The 17,339-nt window shown below is 47.9% G+C and overlaps 1 protein-coding gene across 2 annotated transcripts in view; it reads left to right on the forward strand.

Moving 5' to 3' along the window:
* Positions 1-17,339, forward strand: part of SIN3B (SIN3 transcription regulator family member B) — a 1,409,802-nt gene that overhangs the window by 710,679 nt on the left and 681,784 nt on the right. For both annotated transcript variants that reach the window (XM_069649207.1, XM_069649206.1), the window contains one exon: positions 12,181-12,297. In XM_069649207.1, coding sequence (XP_069505308.1) covers positions 12,181-12,297 — 117 coding nt within the window. The remainder of the gene's footprint in view (positions 1-12,180; positions 12,298-17,339) is intronic.

The raw sequence follows: 17,339 nt of genomic DNA on the forward strand, positions 1-17,339 counted from the left end.
AATGAATTTGAGGAAGTAATCATGAGACCTGTGGGTTGTTCCATATTCCAAAAAACTTGCGTATTTGCACTAGAACCCGTGAGAAAGAATACACGAAAAATAACAAGACTAGATAGATTACATAGGCAGAATAGACCAACCCCGCCAGCAGAAAGAACATCAATAATGACATTTCGGATGAGGGATGAATGGAACAAAGATGCTGTGCCCCCTGCCTATGCAGTGGATCACAGCCCCAAAACTGCTCCCCTATGTCTACAGAAAAAGGGTTCCTATAAAGTAGGTACGTTTAGCAACTGCCTGAACATAGTGGTTTTAAAACATGAAATAGAACCCATGTACGTAGGAGACCCTGTTTATTTTATATGTGGAGAAAAAGCATATCCATGGTTACCTAGGAACTGGGGAGGTACATGCTACCTAGGTCTACTGTTTCCAGGAGTGTTCCTCTTGGGGACAGCAGAAGTAGCCAGACGAACAAAAGGTAGAACTCAAAGGAGTAGTGACGATGGAATGATAGCAATGGATATAGCCAAATCATTTATACCGTTCTTGTCCCAAATAGAAAACTCTTACAATATAAGAAAACTGTCTGGAATATTACAAAAAACAATAGATTCCACAACAGATATTTTATTGAATATGACGTTAGAAGAAAAAGGAATAAGACTGATGGCACTCCAAAACAGGATGGCTCTCGATATAATAGTTGATCGTGGGGGAGTTTGCAAGCTCGTAAAAACTGCATGCTGTGTGTGTATATAGATGACTACTCCCCTACGATATTTGAAGCGATCCGGAAATTACATGTCATAAATTCCACACACTCTACTGAAGCAGGGGGTTGGGGAATAGAATCCTGGTTATGGGGATTATTGCGGTCTTGGGGATGGAAGTTAATTTCGATACTAATAATGGTACTCGGTATATTCATAATATGCTGCTGTTGCATACAATGCTTACCAATAATATGCACTGAAATAACTGATGGATGTACTAAGGGATGTATGCACATGGTATTGAGAGGAAAACAAACGCATGGCCGGAATAACAGACACTGAGGAAACAAAAATAGTAAAACAATTCATGGCGATAGACATTAATGATGAATATGATTTAGATACATATACCCCAGACTCCTCCTCACAAGAGGAGGATACAATGAATAAATAAGACGTTTGGCAAACGGCCAAAAGGAGGTTTGTCGATCTGGAAAAATGAATACCCTTCATTTGAATGATAGACGTAACTTGATGGCCGTGGGCCAACCGTCTTATGCACCGAATTGGAGAAATATGAACTGCTATGCTTGACCGACGAGCAGCCATTTTAAATGTAGTACGAATCGCCATTTTGCTTGTTAACCATTGCTCATTGCTTTCTGTCTAAAAACTGCTTTGCAGCTTGCAATTCTTGCGGATTCTGCTTACTCTGCTCAACTGTTAACATTGTTGTCTGAATATGAAAGGACAAGGTCGCGGGACTGAAGAGTTTGCTGAACTCCTCATGAGTAGCCCAGAAAGGAATGCCCACGCTCCCTCTCTGTACCCTTGGGAGGAAGCTGCAGGGCATTTAATCACTTCACAGCTGCCAGCCAGTCTTGTATGATGGTAGAATATGTTAGAATAATACAGTTTAAAGGCTTGAATTATGCTTCTCTTACGGCCCCACCTCGCAAAACCCTTTAGAACATGTCGGCTCCCAGGACACGAATGGTACCTCATAGATAGCAAAGCATGGAATGTGGCTCTTCCCCCTTGTACAGATTGCTTCCAAGAACAGAACCACTGTGTTCTAAAAGATGCCTCTGCACTTTCTAAATTGTACATTGTTACTAGAATAGACATCGAAAGCATTATAATCGTCATACATGTCCATCGGCATCCCGAGTTCAAAGGAACTTAATACAGAGGGTTGTTGAACATGACTTTGCTGATTGTATGATATGCATTTTGTATATATGTAACTGATGTACGTAATTCGCTCTCTTGCGTCCCTCGAGGTCTAGGAAACTCGCGTTGCGGGGCATGAGATCAGAATTGGCCAATTGATACTATCTTTTGCTTGCAATAAACCCTAGCATTGGGAATTTGAAACCTTGTGTCTGGCGCATCTTTTCGTGTATGGTCATTGCCTTGTTTCCATAGCACGAGGGACCCCTAGGGGCCCCTTTCACTCTGGCCAGACCCTTACAGTAGGGAGAGTGGGGCCCTGGGTTTTATTCATCTCTAAGAATGTATTTCCTTTACCTCTCTTTCTCTTCTTGGTCTGGCTGCAGCTACCCTCTGCTATGGAGAGGAAGCCCTTTAAATTTTGCCAATCGTGTAATGGCAAGTTTCCTTGGAAGGCCATCCATCAGTGTCTTCCTCGAGACGACGAGCGCTCATGCAAGGCCTGTAAGCTCTTTTGACCGAAAATGTTGAGACAGGCGGACTAAACGGTGGGCGGCCTATTCTATGCAGGCCAAGCGCCTTTCCCCCTTGGCGCCGTTGCTTCGGACGTCGAGGAATCAGTCGGCAGCCATGGCTCCGAATTGGAAGCAATCGACCTTTCGGCGAAGCCTGTAGGCTTCCAAATGCGTGGCCCCGACGCAGGCCACCGGCTCTGTTATGGGGAGATCACACCACCGTGACAAGGGCACTCGCGCATCGCAGATACAAAAACACACAACCCCTAAGGCCTCTTCAACGGAATCATCGAAGAAGCACACAACACCAACAGGCACCACCTCTCGTCGAGAGCCGTATTCTGAAGCCCCCCGGCCTCACTCTAGGGCCTTATTGGGACAATATCCCCCTCTTTGGCAACCTTTTCCACCTCCAGACCCTTCTGCCTCTCCCCTATGGACTAGGGAGAGTTTTGAGCAATACATGGACAAAATGGCCCAGTTTAACTTTTCGGACAGGTACATTACACCAAAACGACCCAGGACGAGGACTCCTGCCCCATTCCTTGCAACCTGCAGAAATTACCCATCTCTGCACAGGGACACCAAGAAGATATCTCTGATGTCCCAGAGGACCCTACACAGGAGGATACTTATGAAGACATTAATCCTTTTGCACAAGACACAGCTGATCAAGGCCCAGACTGGAATCAGGCAGAGGATCAGGGCCCGTGGCCATCAACAATGCATACGCCTGACCCGGACGTCATCTGCCTAGATCCCCCTTCTTTTCCTCCACAGGATGATTCGTCACCTGTTGACGACCAGAATTTGTTTAATGCTATAAAGAGCAGCTGATCATTTCCATATTGTAACATAGTCTCAGACTTCGTGGAGGATATCCTCAAAGGGAAGGCTGTGACTATTCAAGCCACCCCCCTACTGAAGCCTATAAAGAGGCACTTGGCCTCTTCCTTGCTATCCCTGTCCCTCACTCGGGCGGTCAATCCCCGGGTTGAAAAGCTATTCAGCCCATCACCTTCCGACCCACTCTTCATAAGGGGGTCATGCTACACCAGATTCCTTGGTGGTCACTGCCACTCTGAAGAGGGTGGGGGTTCCACTGTCTTTGGCCGAAGCCCCTCCGGACAAAGACTGTTAATAGCTTTATGCCATGGGTAAACGGATCACCGCCTCTGCGGTCTACTCCACAAGGATCGCAAATAATACCACTCTCCTGGCAAATTTCACTGATGTACAATGGGGCCTAGTTCAGGATGGTCTTCAAGATTTTCCAGAGCCCACCCGATCACGCCTGCTGGCGGTCGTGGCTGGAGCAAGACATGTCACCCATAACATATTGAAGAACACCCTGGACTCTGCTGAGAGCGCAGGACCCACCGTAGCCCAGGGGACTTTACAAAAGACACAAATGGTTTAAGAACTCTGGCTTTAAACCCGAAACTCGGCCCTCTCTGATCAACAAGCCAGTGGAGGACTCCAACCTTTTTGGGAAGGCTGTTGATGGTGCCCTGGAGACTAAGAAAGAAAACGGCTAAGAAAGAACACTAAAGTCGCTTAGCCAGATCATGGCTAAACCCGTCCACCAACGTGGAGGCTCCAAGTCATGCCTGTCCTTTCGAAGCCCATCTTTTTTCCCGCTCTCTCCAAGGACAATACAGCTCAGGGAATACCCTGTGGTCCTCTGGCCAAGGCAATCCGGTAGCCACCAATACCAACAAAGAGTCCCTCGAAGGGGCAAGGGTATAGGCAGGATCTCTACTCCTAGAGGCTCCCCGGCCTCCACCTCAAAGTGACTGCTGGTTCGTGTCCCCTCCCACGCTTCCCTGGTCGGGGTCGCTTGTCATCATTCATCCATGCCTGGGAGGGGATCACATCAGACCAGAAGGTGCTAAAGAATGTTGCCTATGGCTACTGCATAGAGTTTCTCCTGCCACCTCGATACTACCCACCGAAAATCAGACGCCTGTCGCCAGAACACCTGCTCATCCTGCTGGAAGAAGTTCAGTTCCTGCTGGAAAAGGACGCTGTAGTAGTAGTCTCCATTCTCCAGGTAAACAAGGGTATTTATTCAGTGTACTTCCTTGTACCCAAAAAGGATCTCATCATGTGCCGTTTTAGACCTGTGCTCGGCGAACAAGTATGTCACTGCAGCAGGGGATTACATGGCTACATTGGACATGAAAGATGCATACTTTCATATTTCAATGTTGCCAGCAACAGAACGTACCTCAGGTTCATGATAGAGGACACCAACTATCAGTTCAAGGTTCTCCCCTTCGACATTGCCTCAGTGCCGTGGGTATTCACAAAGGTACTGGTGGTAGTAGCTGCTCACCTGAGCAGGCAGTCCATCCCAGTCTATCTTTATCTCGACGACTGGCTCATTACAGGGGATTTGTATAGAACATGCCAAACAAATACCCAGAAGACGGTAGATCTCCTCTTCAACCTAGGTTTCTCTATCAACGAGAAAAAATCTATTCTAAACCCCAATCAAGTCAAACAGTTTTTGGGGCTCTAATTCGGATCAGATTACATTGAGTAATGCATGTCATCCCCCCAGAACTCCACATAAGGTGGGCTGTGGTGGCTCACTATCATTAATGTAAAGGGTATGTGAATACCACTTTACTTCTTGGATACAGTAGTTCACCCAAGAAATAAGAGAAAATGCTGTGTACTGCCATAGTACATTACAGTCAGTCCAAAGTTATAGGAAACTATAACTCCAATCACCCACTATGGAGAGGCATAAAAATGGCAACCATAAAAAGAGTAAAAGACTGAGAGGGGAAAAAGATTCTCACTCACCTATGGATCAAGGTAAAAAAATTACCAAGTCCAAGCAAAATGTTCTGGGGTTAACGCTCGTTAGGCAGATTTATCATGAATGTGAAAATCTTACATAACACTGTGGTGTCCATAAACTGTATCCACAAGCCAAAGGCTCTGCGGAGCCACAGATGCACACAAGAAAGTGGAGACAGAAACGCTGGGAGTGCTTACAGCGAACAAGCCAGCCTGCAACCCGAGAAGAACCGGTGGTGTGCCCCCATTTAATCAAAGGTAACGGGAGTGCCGGGAGATCCGGTAGGGGCTTGCGATATTGTAAAGATTGCTACTGGAGTAATCTCCCTTGTCACAGTGATTGTGAGAACCACAAGAGAAGTGAAGAAACCTACTGAATAACCCCTTTCGCCATAGTTATTGTAAAAATCATTGGCAAAGCCAAGAACATTACAGGAGTAATATCACTCGCCGCAGTGAGCGTGAAGAAAATAAGAAAAGCGAAGAGGGCTGCGGGAGGATTCTCCCTCGTCTCTTCTTGTGGCAGTTATTACATAAGCCAAAGAAACAGGTGGACACCTTCCTAAGAGAATAGAAGAGAGCCAATAACTACCTCACACTTAAGACGAGAATTGTATTGGATACTGAGAAGGAATAATTGTAGGACACTTGATTAAGCCCAAAGAATCCCCCTGGAGGAACTACAGATGCTATTCAGAACCATTTCAAAAGACTAAGAGTATCAGTCAATAATGCAGAGTCAGCCGGGCTAGAAGAAGGGAGTCATTCGCCTGGACCCATTTTTGTTTGTTGAATCCTTTGATTGAAAGGTTCAGAACATGATCGTTTTTGGACAGATGACAGACCTTTTTTACTTTGGACAACCACCCTGACGACAAGCACTCTAGTTAAAGTTGAGTTAGGTAGGGCACACTCTTTAATTATAGGGAAAGATAGCTCTCTTTCTTAGCTTTTCAATAAAACCTGTTTAGAAAATCCCCCCCTGTGTCCGATTCCTTCTGACTTAGCACACCACCCCATTTCTGAACCTCCTGCTGCTAATTGCCTCCCCAACTGACAATTTAATATACATGTTCTTATTTCTGCCTCATACATTCAAGCCATTGTTCATTTTGGTGTCCTAGAGGTGCAGACTGGACCGATGTCTGGAACCACTGCTTTGGCAAGACCAGATCAGCTAATCATATGGGACTTGAGTTGCACTGTTCCTATGTTGCCCAGACTGTCATACAAGACTATTCAGTTTGTAATTTGAACCTCAGATCATGGCACCTAAATAAACCTTGCATAACATGTATACTTTCTATATGATGCCAAGAAAGACGGCTGTTTCATTATTGTGAATATGTATGTCTGCACAATCTACTGGAAACTGTGTGACTTCTTGAGATCCCTTGAGCATCTCCTCAAAATTGATTCACCCCCTTTCACAGCATTGTTTACACAACCCTTTCATTAGGCTATTTGTCCATCTTGTCTTTACAACAAAGTGTGTGTGGCTCATTCACCAATTATCAACATGCAGAAAGATGTTCTCTTTAAAATTGGCCACTGCCCACTTGTCCTTGTTGAGCCGGAGCGGGTTGGAGCGGTCGCCGTAGCCCCGTGTGGCTTGTTGCTGAGGCTGCCTCCCGAGCCCCATTGGGCTCCAGTTAAGCCTCCTGTTATTTTTTGTAACGTTTTGTTGTTTGTGCTGCTAGCGCTCCGTGCGCGTCTGTGTGCTGCCCCCTGCCCCCTCCCTCCCCCTCACTTCCTGGTCCTCCTTCCCCTCTCCTTTCCCGCCTCCCTTCCCGCCCACCCCCCCTCTGATTGGCTGTCCTCGCAGCCGCTCCGGTACTACGGCTCGACCGCTCACCACGCTCGCTTCCTTGTTGAGCCGGAGCGGGTTGGAGCGGTCGCCGTAGCCCCGTGTGGATTGTTGCTGAGGCTGCCTCCCGAGCCCCATTGGGCTCCAGTTAAGCCTCCTGTTATTTTTTGTAACGTTTTGTTGTTTGTGCTGCTAGCGCTCCGTGCGCGTCTGTGTGCTGCCCCCTGCCCCCTCCCTCCCCCTCACTTCCTGGTCCTCCTTCCCCCCTCCATTCCCGCCTCCCTTCCCGCCCACGCCCCCCTCTGATTGGCTGTCCTCGCAGCCGCTCCGGTACTACGGCTCGACCGCTCACCACGCTCGCTTCCTTGTTGAGCCGGAGCGGGTTGGAGCGGTCGCCGTAGCCCCGTGTGGCTTGTTGCTGAGGCTGCCTCCCGAGCCCCATTGGGCTCCAGTTAAGCCTCCTGTTATTTTTTGTAACGTTTTGTTGTTTGTGCTGCTAGCGCTCCGTGCGCGTCTGTGTGCTGCCCCCTGCCCCCTAGGTTAACTAGGGTGCTTTTCTCCCCTCCTCACCTTGCACACCTCATCCGCATGATGCCTCGCCCCCCCTATTCCAATTTATTGGTTAACTAGGGTGCTTTTCTCCCCTCGCAGGATTCTCAATCTTAGGTGGCCCTGACCTATTACGCATTACTGTTTGCTCTGCACTGTGTTAAACTAGGGTGCTTTTCTCCCCTCGCAGGATTCTCAAACTTAGGTGGCCCTGACCTATTACGCATTACTGTTTGCTCTGCATTGTGTTAAACTAGGGTGTTTTTCTCCCCTCGCAGGATTCTCAAACTTAGGTGGCCCTGACCTACTACGCACTACTGTTTGCTCTGCATTGTGTTAAACTAGGGTGCTTTTTCTCCCCTCGCAGGATTCTCATACTTAGGTGGCCCTGACCTTCTACGCATTACTGTTTGCTCTGCATTGTGGTAAACTAGTGCCCTCCACTCTCTTCTTGTCTGCATACCCGTGTCTTCCGCCTCCCCTCCTACTCCATGGTGCTCTCTATCTCGCCTATCTACTCTAACTGCTTCTCCATTGACTATCCTGCTCTCCTCACTAAATCCGGTAGGAAAAAGTTTAAAAAGGACATCCTGGTCTCCAACCCAGGCCTCCCTATCGCTGACACCTACACGAGCGCCTGCTCCAAGGAAACTCTCACTGACATTCTCTTTTTCGTGCCTTCACCTGACCTATGGACCCTTCACATGGTCACTGTGCTCTCTCCTTTCTCCACCTCTCCCATTAATGGTGGCACCCGTTGGGATGTCCTCTTGGCCCCTTTCCACTCCTCCAAAGCCATCATTAATGTCTATGCTAACGGGACCGTCTTGGTCCAAGGCCCTCAGGCCAACCTTCACCTCTTTGATAGACGCTTCCCTTGCCTCATCAACTTCCTCTCCGCTCCCGCTGTCCCCCCTCCTCTGTCCTCGGCTACCTTGCCTCTCCCCTCCCTCCCTGCCCCTTCTCTTGCTCCCTCTTCAACTCCTTCTCTAACACCTCCGCAGGGCGTACCTCTGATCTGTACCCCTCCCCGGAAGTTTTTCAAGGGTGGCAACCTTCTCCACATTGCCACTCTAAACTCTCGCTCTGCCATCAAGCACTCCTCTGATATCTGTCGCCTTCTTGAGGAACTGGACCTCGACGTCCTCGGTCTCACTGAGACTTGGTTCACTGCCAGCTCTGCCACCAGCTTCGACACACTCCTACCTGACGGCTACAAGATCCTCTCCGTGCCCAGGCCCAACCGTTCAGGGGGTGGTGTTGCCCTTATCTTCCCTGAGTGGATTCATGCCACTGTCACTCTTACGCAGACCTACTCCTCTTTTGAATGTCTTGTCTGCCGACTTTCTCTCTCTCCTAGCCATTCCCTTACCGTGGCTACTATCTATCGGCCACCTGGTCAAATTTCCTCCTTCCTCTCTGAGTGGGCTGACCTCTCCTCCTCACTCCTGTCCTCAACCACCCAACTCCTCTTTCTCGGTGACTTCAACATCCACCTCGATGCCTCCTGTCCCCCCACTGGTCTCTTCCGCGAACTCTGCAACTCTCTCTCACTCTCTATTCTCCCGTCTGGGCCTACTCACTCTGCAGGGCACACCCTTGATGCTCTGATCTCTTCTGACCTTCCCCTCTCCCTCCCTCTCTCCACTCCTCTCTCTTGGAGCGATCACTTTCTCCTATCCTCCCACCTCTCCCTCCCTACCCCACAGGCAAAGCCACCCTCTTCACTGCCACCCACCTTCTCGGTCATCCGACCCATGAAGCGCGTGTCAGTTGAGGCTTTCGCTGCCACCTTCTCGCCCCCTTCTCCCCCATTGGCTGACTCCCACCCTGACACAGCCCTCTCCATGCTCTATTCCTCTATATCTGATACTCTCGATATCCTTGCCCCCGTCATGAGAATCCGCCTGAAGCCCAAAGCCAAATGTAACTCCTGGTATGACTCGGATCTCGTCTCCCTAAAACGCAAGTGCAGGGTGGCAGAGAGGAAATGGCGTGCTTCATGCTCATCCTCTGACAAACTGGCCTGCCGCCTGCTCCAAAGGCAATACCGGCTCTCCGTTCTCACCAAGAAGAGAGCCCTTATCCAAGCCCGCATCTCTGAGGCATCAAACAACTCGGCCGAACTCTTTAAAATCTGCAAGGAGCTGGCCAACCCTGCTGCAGTCTCTACCTCTCCTGTCCCCTCCCAGGCCCTCTGCACTGCACTGGCCTCGCACTTCATCTCAAAAACTCAGGACATCCTGTCCTCGCTCTCCTCCTCTCTCCTCCCTCCCTCTCTTCCCGGCTCTTCCTCTTGCTCTCTTGCAGCCACCCCTCCGCCCTCCTTCTCTGCTTTTCCACCTTTTTCTGCTGATGAGGTTTCCAGACAAGTCCGATCTATGAAAGCCTCGTCTAAACAGGTTCACCCCTGTTCCTCCAAAACCATCAAGGACCACATCGACTCCCTGGCTCCTGCCCTAGCTGACTTTTGCAACCACTCTTTCGCCTCTGGAGTCTTCCCATCCCCCCTCAAGCACTCCCTTGTGCACCCCCTCCTCAAGAAACCCTCTTCCGACCCCTCCTGCCCGGCCAACTATCGCCCAATCTCCATTACTCCCTTCCTGGGCAAGCTCCTGGAGAAACTGGCCATCTCCCAGCTTAACCTCCATGCTGAATATGTTGGTAATCTTCATGACCATCAATCCGGCTTCAGAGCGGCCAGAAGCACGGAAACTGCTCTCCTGAACATCCGTGAGGACCTGCTCCTGAACCTCGATTCCAACACTCCCTGTGTTCTCATTCTGCTCGATCTCTCCTCTGCCTTTGACACTGTCAACCATGCCATCCTGCTCAACCGTCTCTGTGATAACCTGGGTATCACTGGTCAGGCTCTGGCATGGCTGACCTCTTTCCTTTCCGGTCGACCCTCCCAGGTCCAAATGGGCTCCTTCCTCTCTGACATCTTTTACTCCACCTGTGGTGTCCCCCAGGGATCCAACCTCTCTCCCTGGCTTTTCAACCAGTATCTGGCACTCCTTGCCCACCGCATCGCCGCTCTCTGCCCCCACTTTCAGTGCTATGCGGACGATACCCAGCTCATTTTCAGGCTACCCTCGGCCTCCTCCTCTCCTTCCCGCATCTCTGACTGTCTGTCTGCTATCCAGGAATGGTGTGCCGCCAACGACCTCTGCCTTAACGCCAGTAAGACTGAGATTCTACTCATCGGCACACCCACTCCCTCCTTTCCTGCAGCTCTCTGGCCGGCCTCCCTTGGCCCCCTTCCTGCCCCTACCTGCAAAGCTAAAAACCTCGGGGTCATCTTCGACTCCACACTCTCCTTCTCTCCTCATATATCTGACGTCTCTAAGAAGTCACACTACCAGCTGCACCTCCTCAGAGGTATTCTTCCCTTCCTCTCCTTCCCCCAGAAGCTCACTGTCTCCCGAGCCCTGGTTCTCTCAAGGCTGGACTACTGTAACAGCCTCTATCTTAATCTGCCTGCCTCCACTCTCCGCAACTTATCCAGAACAGAACTGCGAGACTTGTCCTTGGCCTCAAGCCCAGGGACCGTATCTCTCCAGGACTGAAATCTCTTCACTGGCTCCCAGTGGCTGCGAGGATTAAGTTCAAAACCCTCTGCATTGTCCACAAGGCCTTCTGGGGCCTGGGGCCTAAATACCTTCAACTCTCTCTTCCTAAATATCTGCCTTCACGAGCCCTTCGCTCATCCGTCTCCAACTCCCTCATGGTCAGCCGCTTCTCGAAGCAACGAGCTGGGGGTAGATCTCTCTCCGCAGCAGGGGCCTCCCTCTGGAACAGCCTTCCTGTCTCCCTGAAACTTGAGGAGAACCATCTCCGGTTCCGGAAGCACCTCAAAACCTTCCTCTTCGCTTCTGCCTTCTCTCTCCCTCTCCCTTGCTAAACCTGCTAAACTCCCCACTGAAGTCTGCACTAAACCTGCATCTGGGCCACTCTGTGACCTCGGTCCACGGCCCAGCCACTCTCCACTTGCACTGCCTCCCTGGCTCCTCCTGCATTGTGGGACTGTCACTGCATCCCTACAGCCCCCTTCCCAGCACTTGCTCTGCACTTACCTCGCACTTGCCACCAGCTGGCCCTTTTATTTATTATTTATTATTTATTATTTTATTACGCTACTTACCTTGTACTGCACTTCCCCCCCCCCACCTGCTCCCCCTGCACTTTCTCCTTTTCCCCTTACCTCTGCACTTGCACGATCTGAATGACACCTGGCCTAGTAGGATCGTTTGTCTGTCTTCCCCTTGTTTCCCTCCCTCCCTGCCTCGTCGCGCCTTGAAACACTTGTGTATAGGCGCGTTACAAATACCATATCATATCATAGCATATCATATCATACTTGTTTTGTGAACATACTCTGAAGAGCTCCTTTGCAGTGATCCTGCACATCCTAAGCCTCACAGGTAACTATTTGTGTTCCGAGTGGGTTAAGTCTTATTTGCGTTTCCAATATAATTGTTTCTTCCCTAATCTTGCTCGCCTACACGTTGAAATCAAATACTGTGAAATGCAGAATAATTTGAAGATGTATTCTTGCTGAAATCTCGTTTCATCTGACAAGAGTACTTTTTACTCTCTTCTCCAGGTGTTAAATGATACCTGGGTTTCCTTTCCATCGTGGTCTGAAGACTCAACGTTTGCCAGCTCAAAGAAAACTCCTTATGAGGAGCAGCTTCATCGCTGTGAAGATGAACGGTTTGAGGTAATTGCACAGTCTTGTTTCTTACTGAATGCGCTAAGCTTTGTTTTGCATTTGAGTTCATGCCAAATTTCTGGTATGTGTTTTGAGGATTCAACTAAAATACATCAACCCACGTCGTTTACAAGATGTTTCAGTTTTCTAACTCTGTGTCATAGAATGCTCCAGAAGATGTGACCAGGTTTTTTTTTTATGTTGCGAATCCATTGTCTGGATTTTCAGAACCAGCCCTGTGGAAGGGTTCTGAGAAGCAAACTTCGCCGGTGAACCTGGTTATGAATGCTTAGTTTAGCCAAACTCATTCAAGGTAACATGAACTGAGCAGTAAGGCAGACTTCCGGATATGTGGGCGGTGTTAACCAGGCATTGAGACAACAAAATATTGAAGTGTACACTAAAGTGCAAAAATATACCAGTACATTAGCACTTAAAACACTTATCTGTTAAAACTTAAGAGGAGCATATAGCACACAAACCACTTATCTACACAGATATGTACACCGTTGGTAAACTCAAAGTAAGAATACCTACATTTAAAAACAAAACAAAGTTCAGCAAATCAATGAAACTGTAGAAACTAAAGTCAAAGAACAATGCATTAAAACATAAATGCCTAACTTTAGCAGTCCTTCCCTATTACATAAGCAGTCGCAGTGCCTCAACAGTTAAAGATCCAGTTAAGTACCTTGGGGTGGGTTGGAAGTCTCAATGGTGCACCTGCACAAGCTTTGACAAAGCCACCCGTTAGTAGAAAGATGTAGTTTAAACCATCATTGAATTTAACGGGCAAGTAGAAATGTAGGGGTACATTCCCAATCCCACCACACTGGCGGTCACCCTGGGGGATCCTTGACCACAACTCCTCCGATCACAGCCAGGCAAGAGTGTGTTATGCAGTGGACCTTGCACCCATGCAATCGCTATGGCTGGAGAGGTGCACAAAAACATGCAATTACACTCATACCCCTTTTTCTTACTTTGAGTGGCCCCCTCTCTCGTTGGGTACTCAGTCCCTGGGGGCACTTCTGCCATTGATGGATTTTGGTGTTGCAGGTGCAGTAGCTGAAGATGGGTGAGAGTCCAGCTACGCATCGGTTCTGATCTACAGATCTAGTATGATTCTGACCGACACACAGCTGCACAAGATGTACACCTTGGGACCCTGCAGAAGCATAGCAGCAGTGTAAAAACCCTGACCAGGGGTCAGCAGGAGAGATTTGTATCAGCAGTGAAGATCCAGCTCCAGAAAGGCACATATTCATTCAGGAAAGATTAACTTAGGCCACAAGTTGATGACCTGCAGAGGCTTAAGCACCAGCTTGCAGTGGGAACCAGTGCTGCATGGGTCTTGTCTTTAGATTGCAGCCCACGCGATGTCTGCAGAACACTTCGGACATCCCTAGACAGTAGACTTCAGGTGCAGTGCTGGGCCTCACCAGTTCAAGAGTCGAAGCACTGACAAGGGTCTTCTGTGGTCACAGCAAAAGTAGCCAAGCTTTGCTGGATGATGGCTTTGGCAATGCGGGTTGCCCTTGACAGCAGTCTTCCCGGGTCTCCACTTTGTGCTCTTCAGCCTCTTGGGTCTAATGGTTGACCTGAGAAACAGTGACAGGGCTTCTCTTCTTATTCCAAAGTTGGGCTGATAGCTGTCCCAGCCCACCAATGACCAGGATCTGCACCATTCAACCAGGTATGCGCTGACCAATCATGGACAGCCAAAAACTCTACACCTGCCCATCATCGGACACTTGCTGGCAGGGCTATGACCATTTCTTCCATACAAAGGCTCTCCAGGATTCCAGGCGGATAACGAAGTATCTTAATGTATTGCTCCCCGACCCGAGAAGCCCAGCAGAAAGAATGATGGTTAAAGGACAGAACTTAAAACACTTGGCAAAGCCTTTTTCAGTGTATGGTACTTGGAATGGCATTCTTAGGTTAAAAAAAGACTTTACACAATAGTGCCCCAGAACATTTAGTGAAACGGGGTACCCTGTGACCAGCCGGGCACATCAGCCCTACAAAGTACCTCCCCAGCCCTTCTCTGAAAGTTGATGTGTGATACTCAAAAACACAGGTTGAAAGGGTACACACCGAAGGGTACACAGTCCCCCTGCAATGGTATAACGTCTGACCAGTATCCCCAAAATAAATTAGTTGAGCAAGGTAAGTGAAGCTAAAAAGGCTTTACTTCCAAAGTCAGATAAGGCTTTGTCATAGGAAATAGCTGGGGGTTCAATTGCTGTCAATGGAAGTGTTAGGAAAGATGTTCGGTTTGCTGCTTTCCTCCCATAGACGACTTTGTGACACCCTTTCTTTTTACTTTTGTTTTCACTCTTGACCTGACATTTTGAAGGTAAGTAAAGCCTTCCGGTTTACTTTTTTTTGCTCATTCTTTTGAGCAAACTGATCAGTCCATAGACTCTTTAAAAAATAATAATAATTGCAATTAGGTGATTAACTTCATTTAAAGCCTATCACTATCACAAGACATAATAAAACAAAGGGAAAAATAAGAAAAAAAATCACTACAAGTAAGGGAAGGAAAAAAAAAGATTTTTTTCTGTCATTTCACCAACCCCCATCACTATCTGTCCCTCCACAATTAGTCAGAAGAAAAACTATTCTCAAAGAGTTCCTACAGACACTGGCAGCGGGAATCCTTCCTTCCCTGCAGAATTGTGTCCCGGTCTTTGCGTCTTGTAATTCAATTCAAAAACGTTCACCAGGCAATTAACCAAGGCAATGATCAGAGCTATCCGTTCAACTTGCATAAAAATAAACTACCACTCATCAGGCATAGCCATTTTAAGTTCTTAAAAAAAAAAAAAGTCCCCACAATCTGTCCCCAGGAATCTGTCTGTTGCAGCCTGGCAAAACAGTAGCACATTTTCAAGGGTTTCTTTCTCAGTCTCCACCTTACAAAGCCTACAGCTTGCACACTGGTTTCTCCCTTTATTCCTTGTTGTTATAACCTCTAAATTTGGGAATAGGTTCCGTCTGAATCTCATAAACTGTGCTTTGTAGAAACTAGTAGGGCACTTCAACAAGTATTTTGGCAAAGTACTGTAGGGCCTACACACTGGCACACAGTGAGAATGCAGTTTAAACCGTTGACTTTACTCCTTTGTCTGTCTAGTCTTTTCTCCAGATCTTGATTTTCACTGATGTCCGGTTGGCCTACAGCTGCTCTTCTGTGGTAACCAGACCCATCAGTGCCTCGAAAGAAAGCGCTCTTCCATTTCTTCAAATTTAGGTCGGATTCACTAAAGAGCGCTCCCTTCACTAAACCAAAGCCTTTTACCGGGTGCAATGACATGGGCTTACCGTACAACATTATGTTTGTCCACATAAACGATGCAGAGAGAGAAATCTGACCCACTTCCAGCCTCAACACTTGTATCAAGACACAATTCGATAAATTGGAGGACACTTTTCCAAAATAGACTCTCTAGGAAGTGCCATACCTCAATTGGAAGGGTGAAAAAGGCTTCTGCGCCGTATGTTATTATCAGTACCACCTTCATCCTATAGAAGGTTACCACTGGCACAATAGAGAATTTCCCATACTTTCTTAAAAGTCGGCATCCCTCGGTTGAGAGGGCTATTTTTCCAGTCTCAGTATTGGTTTACAGGGGCCATCTCAGACAAATATTGATACACATCCCTAAATATGTGATTGAGTCAACGCTTGTCAGCCTTGTTAGGCTGTTAGGCAGGAATTGCTGTAGTAACCCTGTGGGAGACTACATAACCCTTGTCCTCTTGGTATTAAGTAACCCACCTTTTGGTATAGGCCTGTACTACACAAGTTGAAAGTGTGACTGAGCAGCCAGGCTTATCTCAAGAAATGGGTAAATGTGAGTTGTAGAGCTGTAGCAGTGAAACCCACAAATATAAGAAGCCAAGTAACACTTATACTCAAGTTTTTTGTTTTCAATTTTTTTTATTGAACAGTAGTTTTTAAATAAGCATTCTTTAAAAATGGCAATATATGTAACAATCAAATATACTTTAAAATAGTTTTCCAGAATCAACACCAAACTAGTAGATGCTCTTTAGTGGTGCTTCCTAGACACTTCTACACCCTGAGCTGACTTCACTAACTAGGACAGTAATGGCATTTATATATCAATAGTACACTTTGTAGATTCTGAGGTTTGTAGAAGGGTTAAAGGAAGGAAAAGGGTTAACCAGTTCTCGGAGCATGTGAGCACTTTAAATCTTCCAATGAAGTCTAGATAAAAACCTTTCCTAGCAATAATAGTTAAAAACCAAGTTATCACCTATGAAAGACAGTAAGTATCAAAGTCAAATGGACTAGAAGAGTCTGCAGGGAGCCAGGACAGCCAAAGTCAATAGGCGCTCAGTCTATGGAGCAGAGGCACTTCTTAGGTGACAGTCTTGCACAAAGTTAGAGAGTTTGTTGAAGTGAAATCACTGTAGGGTCACAAGCTGTTACACATGTGAAGGGTAGAGCAGAAATCAACTCTAGCAAAGTACCTACTGCAACTGAGAAGAGCAAAGCTAAAGACACTGAAGTAAGTACCCCAAGTCAGAACAGTACCTTTGGTTAGAAGAAGAGTGATCCAGCTGGCTTCTGTCTGGTTGCAGCGATGCAGATCCTGGGCCTCAGTCGTGGGGACAAGAGGTAGGACGTCTGGAGGTCTCCTGCGGCAGCAATTCGGAGGTCTGCGACAGCTACAGGTTCTTTTCAGGTCAGCGGGACTTCGCGGTTTCAGCGCTCAGTAAACAGCACCACTGCAGATCTTGGATACCGGTTGGGCTTCCTTCACTCCATGAGCCCTGCACTCTAGTGAGGGGACTCGAGCTCTGGTCATCCTACTTCTGGAGAGCCTCGGGAGATTTCTGGGGCTTCTGGCTAGATCACAGACGTTGCCCTAGACTACAGATTTCTCTACCCCTGGCACTCGGTTCCTGCAACAGCAAAGAAGTACAGCCAGTCGTGGAAGGTGGTGCAGTGGAGTTTGTCTCAGGGTTAGTTGGTCCAACTAACCCAATGGAAGAAGTCGTCCCTTCCGGAG

Source organism: Ambystoma mexicanum, chromosome 1p, assembly GCF_040938575.1.
Source record: "Ambystoma mexicanum isolate Mex_15411 chromosome 1p, UKY_AmexF1_1, whole genome shotgun sequence".
Lineage (NCBI taxonomy): Eukaryota > Metazoa > Chordata > Amphibia > Caudata > Ambystomatidae > Ambystoma > Ambystoma mexicanum.